General features: G+C 33.2%; 1 protein-coding gene across 5 annotated transcripts in view; it reads right to left on the bottom strand.

Moving 5' to 3' along the window:
- Nucleotides 1-6,325, bottom strand: part of LOC143053267 (uncharacterized) — a 40,136-nt gene extending 33,811 nt beyond the window's left edge. For all 5 annotated transcript variants that reach the window (XM_076226173.1, XM_076226177.1, XM_076226176.1 and 2 more), the window contains exons 1-2: nucleotides 6,185-6,325; nucleotides 2,972-3,039 (exon numbers count right to left, since the gene is read on the bottom strand). In XM_076226173.1, coding sequence (XP_076082288.1) covers nucleotides 2,972-3,039; nucleotides 6,185-6,317 — 201 coding nt within the window. In that variant the 5' untranslated portion in view covers nucleotides 6,318-6,325. The remainder of the gene's footprint in view (nucleotides 1-2,971; nucleotides 3,040-6,184) is intronic.
- Between the last annotated feature and the right edge of the window lie 6,323 nt (nucleotides 6,326-12,648).

Below are 12,648 nucleotides of genomic sequence, written 5' to 3'. Positions count from 1 at the left end.
TACAGTGTCATTTCACCCCCCTACTTGCTATATGAGGCATAAAACACGGAGAAATAAATTTAGAAGGGGTATAAAAAAAATTGGCAAGTAACACACTGTCCACACTATGGACTATATTCGTGGACAACGAAAATCAAAGGACGATAACTGTGTACTCGGACCAGATGGACATTAAGGTTCATAAGATACCATCTAGAAACCAAAATTGCAATTTCCGTCCATCAATAGCTGCTGTAAACTTGACCTTTAACCTATTTACCCCTAAAGTGATAGATGTCTATCATACTGTGTGGTGCTTTCACAAACCAAGTATCATAAATGATTCCACCCAGAAACCAAAATTTTACTTTATATCAGTCTTACAAAAACACCAAAACCACTAGAGTTCTAGACTACCTTATCATAAGGGTCTTTATCGATCCAAGTTCGACATGTTTGGTATAGATATTTCAAATATTTCGTCAATAAACAGAAATGATATTCATTTAGCATTCATCAAATTATTAGTTGACTAGCAACTATTTAGTCAAACTCGTTTAAAAGTAGGGCAATATTTTTTTGTTCCACAGTTTGAACAATTAGAAATGTAATGCATCAACAATTAAGTTAGCCTTACTAGGAAAAAAATAATAAACAGCTGAGCCATAAGTGCATGCTACACCCTTCCTCTTGTGTGTTAAGTTTTATGTAATAATTATAAACAGTTTCTGAGATACGGCGCGACATGTGAAAACCCCCCTTTTTTTTACAAAAAACTCAACAACTCTAAAATAAAATTATGAATCATCACCAAAAAATATGCAGATCTTTAGATTAATATAACTAAGAAGTGTGTAAAGTTTTAAGAACTAATCATCAGTCATTTTTTTTAGATACAGTGCAATATGTGAAAAAAAAACAACTGTTTTAGTTATAAAGTCCTGTAACTGAAAAAGTTTAAATCCTATTTTCACCAAAAAGTATACAGATTGTTTAACCATCATAAGAAACAACCATCTTAAGTTTCATGAAATTTAGATCAGCAGTTCTCAAGTTACAGTGCGACATGTGAAGCGTCAAAAAGACAGACAGACAGACGCAAGACATTTGTATACCATAATATGTCCCGCCAAAATTTTGAAGGATGAATAAAAATCAAAAGGTTAAAATCAATTTTAAAACATATTGTTACACCCTCTGATACTTGTTTACAAATACTATGACCAAGAAATTCTTATTAATAGTTCAACTTTCAAACTTTTAGTTAATTGTAAGACAAAGATAAAAAAATTCAGTTGTCAAAATTTATAAATGTCAGATAAATTAGTTCTTATAATCAATAATAAAAATATTATAAGTAAGAATGTTTTGAAATTGATAGTTCCTAGTTTTTCCTGAAAGGTAAATCCTAGTTTTGGCTGAAAAGACTTTAACCACAGGCTATGTGTTGGCTCAATTGATTGACTTTCTGGTAAATGATGCAAAAAAGATGGACATGCTTTAAGAATTCATGTACTGTCAAACATAACACAAGTTTTAAAATGTCTATTGTCTCAAATATCTTAATATTCTCCCTGTAAATTGCTGTTATTATATCCAGAGCTTGTGGAACTTATTACTGGCCTGGGTTGCTATTTGTTTGGAGCACAAACCAAATTCTGAGAATAACAGTGCAAATAAAAGCATCCATTTTACACTAATCAGAGATCAGTAAGGGGCATAAGACATGTAAACGATTTCTTGTTTAAAGGTATAAACTGAACATATACAGGTTTTACACTAGACATTTTTGGGACCCTTAATAGCTTGCTGTTCAGTGCGAGCCAAGGCCGTGTTGAAGATTGTACTTTGACCTATAATGGTTTACTTTTTACTAATTGTGACTTAGATAGAGAGTTGTCTCATTGGCATTCATACCACATCTTATTTCTATAGGGAGAAATAACCGCAGTTTAATATTTTCTTTGCATATCAAATAAAGCAAAAAACATATTTACAAAGCAAAATCAAGTTCAACATCTGTGATACTTAGACCTTAAACAAAGTACAACAGTACTTGGTTTCTAAAGGCTGAACTCCTAATCTACTTATACCATAAATATGAAAGACAGGAATGATGAAGTAATGTTCAGTTTGAACTGATAAAAGCTCCATTGTTGACTATCTTTTAAACTAAAACTCTTGCAGGAAACAAAACAAGCAAAGTTTTGAATATATGTTAATTGCAACCACCTTAACACTTACACGACCTTAACACTTACATGACCTTAACACTTACATGACCTTAACACTTACATGACCAAGGTAAACAGTCTTGGGAACTGCTTAACTTATTTGGGTTGAAGTTTTAAAAGATAAATAGGCAAACTCTATGGCCAAAATGACCTACATGTATAGTTTAGTTTAAACATATTTATTTATAGTGAGGGGGATAGGACCTTTATCGGGACTCCGGGATCGGGTGTTTTTAAGCTCGGGATTTCGGGATTGACCCTCTCGGGATCCGGGAATCCTTTTTTTCAGATTTCGGGACGTCAGGATTTACTTTATTTAAATTCGGGACCTCGGGATTTCGTTTTTTTAAGTCCGGGATTTCGGGATCAGGACCCCTCCTATCCCCCCTCTATAGTGGATTGGGAAACAAGTTTTGCAACTTATATTAATCCCTTTCCACTTTGCGGGTGCGTGTGCTGCCTTGTAGCGGCATTAGCCTGCTCTTTTTCGAAATCTACAAGGGTGTCTTTAACGTGCAAGAAATATGGCTCTCTCTTAACACGGGTCAGCCATTTATCGTCCCCGTCCGACGGACTATCATCGTTTCCTCAAGACCATACTCGCAAATGGTGTCAAGGGAGAACCGAAAATTCAGTCCCTGAAATTTTCATCCCAGACAGGAATCGAACCAGGAACCTTTGTGTTAGTAGTCCGATGCACTAACCACTACACCACGGCTCTCACAATATGTATGCAAGCTGGACATGTTACAATTTACCTCATTGTCAGAATCTTCTTGAACCATTCCATCTTGATTCTGTTCAATAACTAGTTCAGATGATATGCCTGAAATAAGAGCAATGTAAAGTCTCAGGTTTGTGAAAAGTTGAGGCAGTTTGAAGCTTTAATTTTAAATGGTTTATATATGTATATTACTATGTTTTCTATTTATAATCCATAAATAATTTTAAAGCAAATTTCTTACATTATAATTTAGTTTCAGTTTTCAGGGGCACATCCAGAATTTCAGGCATCAAAATTGTGTATACCAAGCAGTAGCAAAGATAGGAGACGAAGAAGCAAACATTTAGATAGCTCTATCTGTTTTAATTTTCTGCTCAAATTTAGAAAAAAATACTATTGTCCACATTTTAGCTTAACAAAGTCTTAGGCTTTTGTCATTTTTTATCATTGTTTATATCCTATTTTAAAAACCCAAAAATCTCAGTCTAAGGCTTTTATCCTCCTCTTTAACATTCTATTTTAAGAATCTTTAAATCTCAAGTCTAAGGCTTTTGTCCTCCTCTTTTATATCCTATTTTAAAAATCTTGAAATCTTAGTCTTAGGCTTTTGTCCTAGTCATTAATATCCTATTCTAAAAACCATGAATTCTCAGTTTTAGGCTTTTGTCATCTTCAAATTCTTTTTAAGTAATCTTGAAATCTCAGCCAATAAGTATTTTCAAATCCAAAATTGTACTGAAAAGCGTGTGATTTTCCCTTATATCCAATTTAGAAAAAAGTCTAAAAGAAGCAATAACAATGCATGGATTTGCTTTAACATATCAGCATTTACAGCAGATTCCAACGAGTATGAAGCTACAGGTAGATTCTTTGGTTAGCTTCCTTGCTAGCTCAACCATGAAATGATTATTACCTTAAAATTGGGAGGAGCATAGCACTAATTCGTCATCCAATGAAAACACTCATATCAATGGCCTGTTTATAATAATAATGTATGTTTCATACAAACAGGTATACCTAAAGAACTTTGCAAATTAAATTTTATTTCTTGTAGTCTTTGATTGAATTAAAAAATTCTTTGTATTTCAATAAATTAGAAGCGTAGTAAGTTACGGTTTATGTTTTGTTCAAGGATGATAATATTTAGTGTTGATTCAATGCTAAACAAATAGAAATTTTATAAAAAATCCACATCATTTTCCCTTGTACTCTCATAGTTGGCAATTTGGTACTTGATAGATGGAGGATTATTGCAAGCAGTGCTAGCAATGATTTCCTAAAAAACAAGTTTAGAAATTTAGATATTGGTTTAAATAAATACATATAAATATGGACCAATTCAAGTACACCTTCTAATGTAAATGCAATGAAACTATAAATAATTATGCTTGCTTGAAGTTTCCCCTTTGTATATGTACAAAATGACCCACCTCTATTATCCATTATCTTTGCTGTTTTTATACTATTGCAGTTTGAAAAATTCGTAATTCAAAGGCAACAGAAGGATATTTACGTCGTGATTGTACCATTGTAAAGTATATACACATAACTGTATTTATAAATGAACTGAGTAATTGATTGAAATAAAATTGGCAATTCAAACACACCTACAACATGCTTGTGAATCAATAAATTTTAAATTTAGATTGAAAACTTATTTTTAGACTGACTTATAAAACTAGTTTTACAATGTTTATATTCTGTCACTAGTTCTGATTGGTTCTCTGTTTAACTATTGACTCCACCCACAGACTTGTGGACCTTACCTAATAATGATTTCATGGTTGAGCTAGCAAGGAAGCTAACCAAAGAATCTACATATAGCTTCATACTCGTTGGAATCTGCTGTAATCCATATAATTATTTTAGACTACATTCCACCGTCCTAATTATCACTAGAGATGACCACTGAAGACTGCAGTCTATTAACCCAATGTAAACATAAATAGAAATATATGTAGACACATGTACACAAGCACATACATGTACAATCGTCTAATGATGACTTTTCTATATCTGTTTCATTTCATGTTGTATGGGATAAAATATAATTAAATTATCATTTTATCTTTATAAGAATGATTTTGTGTGCAGTGATGAGTCAACAAAAGGGTTTTACTGGTGTCTCCCTTTTTTCACATTCTTTTCTTTTTTATGAATGAACATACCGAGTTACTGACCATGGCGACATGCTGTGAGAGAACCTACACAACCATCTGGACGAAAGGTTATAAATTAAAGTTGCATTACTCTCATTGTAGTTGTGGGATTTATATGAGTTGCAAGCCAATAATATAATACATGTACCTCAACAATTCTTTTTATTATATTTTGACAAAATTGAACCAAACTGACTACTTAAAGCAAAATATTATTTTCATGTTCTGCTAATTAAATTATTAATGTTTGAAACAAAACAAAATTGTATCTTAATCATTTATTATCTAATTCGTGACATATTTCTTGCAGCCATGAACAAATTACACCAAGCTTCTGTATTTTCATAAAGATCTAATGTTTAGTATTTCCTGGGAATAACATGTAAACAGATGCAGAATTAGATCCCAATTCTGAAAAAAGGGGGTCCTTATACAAAGCTTGGGATAATAGATAAAACGGTTAGATTAACCAAAATGTATCTCCATAAAGGCACCCTACCCACCTAGAACCTCTGGAAAATATAATTTATCTATTAGTCCCAGATATTTGTTAACCTCAGAGTTGTTAACAATACCATAGATGGGTATTGCATCTATGACAATACACATACATAACCAAACAATATTTTAATATTTTGTCTCCTTTTTTATCTTAATTGGTATACATATTATGACATACTCAAGTAATGTAAATTTATCATGTGAATTTGCTATACATATTCTTTTATGAAAAAAATCTGACTTTGTTTAAAAACCGCCATTCACCTTTAATGCACTTCCATGCACTCTCTAAAAAAACTTTACTATGGCGGGAGATTTTAGGTAAACTTCGCCATGCTCGTGTTTTTTGTTTATATTGAATAAAACTTCCGAATTACGGGCATCAAACAATGTAGCTATACGAAAACAAATTATAGCAGTTGTCAATTTCAATGTGTGGAAATCTATTACAATGTTTATTTCAGAATGACAATGTGTACATCGTGTTGACAATGTGTAAACACCATTCTGGTAATTCTGTTGTTAATATGTTCATGCAAACTAAATGTTCAGATTTGATAAAATATATTTTTGTGACCTATGTATACCTGTGATTAAGTCTGTCATTTGTCTGTTTGTGTATTTGAAAACTAATTTTGCATTAAAAAGATATTCAAATTTCACTTCGCCACAACACTCGTATATCCCATAATATCCAATATGTCGTTCACGCAAACTCATTTGTGATCAAGTTTCCTGGCGGCAAATTTAAAATACGTAAGTGTTCAAACAGACTACTATGACTTACTATAACTTGTTATTACTATATAATGGTAGTCTCAGGTAACAGCTAAAAAAAAAGGGTTATATCGTTTGTTCAGATTTATGTGTCTGTCTGTTATAAATTAGATTTGCAATCTACATACCTGCCGAACTCACTTACTGTAACCAGAGACATATATATGTCTCTGCTGTAACTATTTGCGGGGGATTTCCCCCATAGAGGCTCCCAAATTGATATTTGAGGCCCCTCATGGGGGGGGGGGGGGTCCTAGTAATCACATAATCACCATTTTTTTGCCAATATAATCACATAATCATTAAATATTTGCTTATCTTTAGTAATCAAATAATCATAAACTAAAAATACAGTCCTAGGTAATCAAATAATCATTAAATATTTGGTTTAATAATCAAATAATCATTAAAAAAACGGCCAAGTAATCACATAATCAAAAACCCCATGAGGGCCCTCATATTTTGAAAGAGCAATTTTGTCCACAATTCAAACAAAACAACTAATTTTACAATGACTTAAGAATTATAAAAGTATGAAGAAGCCAAAAAACAACATTAAAATGTATTTGCAGGCCCCCTTGAAGTTTTTTTTTAGGACTATGACATGGGCATTTTGAAAAGTTGGCAGGTATGCATCTATATATTCCATTGAATATGTAGCCATGTCAATCTCTTCAAGGATTTGTATAGTAAGATCTTACTATACAAATCTTTGATCTCTTATATCATTATTTTGTATATATGTATGACATGTACATACGTGTTATTGTTTATATTCACATACCCCTGATGGGGTCTAGGAAATAAAATAGTTTCAAAGTTTCAAAAGTTTCATTATCTACTTTTAATGTAATAGTACATCCACAGAGAAACATTGTAGTGGCGGATAGGGGATATGTAGTTGGAACCCCCTCTTTGTCCTGGGTTAGGAACACCCCCCTTTTAAAATAGCTGGATCCGCCCCTGCATTGTCTCCTTATGTAACAGTGGTTTGATTCCTCCAGTGAACAATACAAATCCTTGGTGTACTTTATCCAGAGGATGAAAATTCCTAGTGTTTTTTTTGTTTTTTTTAGGTAAACGGACAAAAAGTCCCAGGACATAAAGTCACAAATTTGATAGGACAAAAAGTCACAAATGATTTGTTGACAATTGATTGAATATTTAAGAGAAAGATCTTGAAATATTTTCTTTTTATTCATTTCTAAGTTTAGGAAATTGTTCATAAAGCTTGATAAATAAAAAAAAAGAGAAATTTTAAACATGTTTAACCCCGCCACATTATTTTGTATGTGCCTGTCCCAAGTCAGGAGCCTGTATATTCAGTGGTTGTCGTTTGTTTATGTGTTACATATTTGTTTTTCGTTCATTTTTTTACATAAATAAGGCCGTTAGTTTTCTCGTTTGAATTGTTTTACATTGTCTTATCGGGGCCTTTTATAGCTGACTATGCGGTATGCGCTTTGCTCATTGTTAAAGGCCGTACGGTGACCTATAGTTGTTAATGTCTGTGTCATTTTGGTCTTTTGTGGATAGTTGTCTCATTGGCAATCATACTTCATCTTCTTTTTTATATATAAGAATATATTTCTTGGCAACATGAAGTCGTTTAATTTACAAACCACTTCAACATTTTGTTTTCATAACAATAATATCATCATTATAAATATAAATTGAATAAATTTTAATTACCAAGTTGCTCTATATATAATATTTCAAGAAAAACACCAAAAAATGTCTTAAAATTAATTTTTTTCTTGTTCAAAGAAATATATTCTCAAAACCGAATTGTACCTTTTTGACCTGTGACTTTTTGGCCGTGACTTTTTGTCTGCGACTTTTTATCTGTGACTTTTTGTCCTGTGACCTTCTGTCCTACATTCTTTTTTTTTAATCCACCAACAAAAATTCACTAGTTTTTTTTGTGTATTTGTATTGACTAAAACTTGCATAGCTGATTTAAGTAAAATATGGACAAAATAAACTAGTGTTTTCATCCATGGAATGTTCACAAAAATGTTTTGAACCGGGAATGATTGCACTGGTGATTTTGAACCAGGAATTATTACACTAGTGATTTTGTACCAGGAATGATTGCACTATATAGCTAGTTACGTTGATTCAAGCTTTGATTACACTAGTATTTAAGATTCATACATTGATGGAGTGGTTAAGTACCCACTTTGAATACATGACAGTGGCGGATCCAGAACTTTTCATAAGGAGGGCTCGCTGACTGACCTAAGGAGGGGGGCTCATTCCAGTCATGCTTCAGTGATTCCCTATATAATCAACCAAGTTTTTCTGACAAAAGGGGGGCCCAGGCCCCCCAGGCCAGAGCCCCCTGGATCCGCCTATGCATGATGACACAATATAGTGCTTAATTTATAAGAATTACATGTAATTTTTGATAATTTTTCTAATCAAATCCATCAAATCTTTTAAATTTTCACTAATTATAATATTAATATATACTAGATTGCCAAAGTTTTTCTGTGCATTTGCGTTGTGGTAGATTTTGATATGAAATCATATCTTCTATGTCAATATCTATTAATCAAACTGGTTTCTTGAAAACTATTCAAATTTAATCCATTAATTTTTGTATACAACAAATTGGTCTAATATGAATAAAACAACGCATATCAAGATCAACACTTTCACTCTATTTACATCTAATATTCTCTAATGCGGTCTCACCAAGGATTTGTATAGTCTAATCAAGGATTTGTATACTCTCGTATACTCTTTTGTTTCTTGTGTACTTGTATAACATTTCTCCTCTGAAATATTCCTTCATGTTGGGTTGTCCTTGGTACTTTGTGTTCTCAAGCTGCATTGTGTTGGAATGTAAAAGCACATTTTCAGAAGATCACTCTTTGTCATATCGGGTCAGAATTATTTAAAAGTCAGGGTGTGAATGCATGTTGCTAAGAACACAATTCACACAATGCAATAAGGCCCAACATGTAAATTTAAGATAACCCCAAGGTGACTGGGGTATAAAACTATGGTAATCTTGGCCTTCGTTTGACAGGCAATTAATCCTTTGCCAAATAGAGGTTTCCATCTGGCTACGAAGGATGTATTTGATGCAGCCATATCAGGTCAGAATGGGGACATTAAATATGATGCTTCATCTTGAGAGAGTTCCATACCCTCTGCAAATTAAAAAAATCCCTAGGAATTTCCCATCTAGTAGTCACTATATGGCCTGTTGAAAGCTGGTCAAGTTTTCCCCTAAGCAGCATGCCATTGTTTTCCAGTGCCAGTCCAATTTTCCTGCCCTTCCATGGTGTCCAACCTTTAAAACTTTGCTATGGTGTTATTATTAGTTTCTCATCCTGATAATCACAGCCACTTGTCTCAGAAAAAAACCCCATTAAGGTATATATGGGGAAAAAAATTCTGACACAAATGCCTGTGCTGATAATACAAGAAATTGCCACTGGATGTTAAGCAAACATTAATCAATCAATCAATCAGTTAATTTAAAAAGCTTGTACAAAAAGATGACTTATAGAACTAGAATTTTGCAGCTCTTTATATTTTATTTACCCACTCTTACTAAATGTGTGGAATAAATTTTTGACTTCTCTCTCCATTGGGAAAGAGACATTTGACAACTATACATCATGTTGGCCAGATTATAGATATTGGATAAATCATCTGGAAATAAAACCCGAGTGCACACATTGAAATGTCTTGCCTGCTTTACTGAACAATGGTTTTTTGTTGAAAGTCTTACTTATAAAGGTTTCACTACAAGTATCACACAAACTTAACAAGTTTAAAGGTCCATGACAATGATGTCAAGGTCAGATGAATCCTATAAGACAGACATGTACACCTTACAATCATTTCTGACCAAATAAAGTTGACCTATTGCTTATGGTAAGTGACACAAAAACTTTACATTAACCAATGAACCATAATAGTGAGGTAAAGGTCAGATGATACCTGTCAGACAGACATGTATGTACACCTGTCCTCACAATTATTTCATACAATAATTATAGATGTGATCTTTAAAAAACCCAGACCAAAACACAAAAACTAATTATTGACAATGAAGCATGAAAATGAGGTCAAGATCAGATGTTACCAGCTAAACTGTCATGTATACTATAAAAATCATTCCATATAACCATAAGATGAGGTCGTGGTCAGATGAACCCTGTCTGACAGACATGTAGACATTTGCAAGGAACCAATATACCAAATATAGTAATCCTATTACTTATAAGTGAAAAATTGACATGACACAAACAAATTATTTAAAGCAGTCCATGAACCATGAAAATGAGGTCAAGGACAATGGACATATGACAGACCTCAGGGTGCTCGAGTTTCTCACTGCATTGAAGACCTATTGGTGGCTTTTGGCTGTTGTCTTCTTTTTGGTAGAGTTGTTGTCTCTTTGACACATTTCCCATTTCTTATCTCAATTTTATAAGCTTTGTAACATAAGGTACTCATACCTGTAGCCACGGGGGTTGGAGGGTTTCGGACGAACCCCCCCCCCCCCCCCCCCTTGAAAACAAATAAGCACTGTTAAAGTCAACATTCTGTTCCAATTGTGACTGTTAAAGTCGAGTTTGTGGGTCCAAATACCCCCCCCCCCCCCCCCCCCCCCCCCTTGGAAATTCCTGGCTACGGGCCTGGTACTAGTATCTACATACCAGATATGAAGCATCCAGATTCTCTACCTTTTTAAATGTAAGGCTGTATACAATATAAAAATACCAGTTTTTGTAGATCTCATAATTTGTAGAAAATTTAGAAAAATGTCTCAATAAATTCCTGGACTTCTGGACAGTATAAAGTGAAGAAATATACCCTTGGGCTACCTTGAAGTAGGAATGGGGAAAATCTCAGACTGAATACAAAATAATTATCATTTAAAGTTGGTATGGGTTTTACTATTAAAGGTACTTCAATTGTATGCAAATTTGTCTGTCTTCACTGAAACAATTTGTCGCAATTTTTGCATCACAATTTAAAATATTTTATGATTGAAAATGTGATTGTTGCATGATGCCAGAAGGTTATTTACAAATTAATGGGGATTTTGTCCATGGGACACAGATGGTTCCCCAGCTTGCATACATTATAAAGGGACATAACTCAATGTGGTTAAAGTGACACTACCAAAACTAAAACTTGATGTAATAAGCATTGTGTACAAGTTTCATAACATTTGTGTGATGCAAATTTAAGATAAAGACTGAAAAAGAAAAAGTGAGCAATTTCTCCATTTGTAAAGGGGCATAACTCTAAAATGGTAAAAGTGACGCCACCAAAATTCAAACATGATATGTGTTTCGTGGTAATCAGCATTGTGTACAAGTTTCATTACATTTGGATGAGGCAAACTTAGAGAACAATAAATTGGAAACACAGATATATGTCTCGACTATTTGTTATTTTGATTATGCAAAAGTTATGAAAATATTCAAAGTCAATGAACCATGACTAAAGGTACAGGGATAAACAATCCCCATGGAAATAAGATGTGCCAGTGCTTATATAACTGTGTACCAAAAACCACTGAAATCTCATAAGCCTTTCCCTTTAAACAAACATAAACATAAACATTAACTTGTAAACTATGTAAAAGTTTCAAAGTCAAAAAACCATAATGAGGATGTGGGGTTATATAATCTCCCCGGATATGACACTTGCAAATACCAATATATTTGCATACCAAATACCATTATAAACTTAACATTCTTGGTTCATCTTAAACTGATCTAATCACAAATTAATACATGTAAAGTAAGCAAAAGTTTAAAAGTCAATAGACTTTGACTGAGGGAAGCCTGGCCAAATAATCTCCATGAAAACGAGATATGCCAATGCTTCCACAACTGCATAAAATATTATTGACCTACCACTAGTCTAGTGGTTCACTATAGACTAGACATAATCACAAACTAATTCATTGTTGAAGCCTCCCGAAACAGCATACCTATTTCTCGCTTGTTTTAACTCCCTCAAAGTGAGACAAAAACTAATTTTGGGATGTACATACTGAAATACACACCGACAAGGTTAAAACATAATGCCCAATCTGCTACAGCAGTGGCATAAAAAAACTGCAAAATACATCAATGGTTAAAGGTTGTGCAATAATCTGTAGTTTTTCACTATAACGTCATTTCTACTTTGATCTCATTGGCAAAAATACCACATCTCCTTGTTTTTGTACATGCATATGTGTGTTTGTTAGTTTTTCCCAGTAAATTCTAATACTGATCTTTTCAAACAATAA

This window comes from Mytilus galloprovincialis, chromosome 1, assembly GCF_965363235.1.
Source record: "Mytilus galloprovincialis chromosome 1, xbMytGall1.hap1.1, whole genome shotgun sequence".
In the NCBI taxonomy this organism is placed as follows: domain Eukaryota; kingdom Metazoa; phylum Mollusca; class Bivalvia; order Mytilida; family Mytilidae; genus Mytilus; species Mytilus galloprovincialis.
This window is presented reverse-complemented; position numbering and strand designations above follow the sequence as displayed.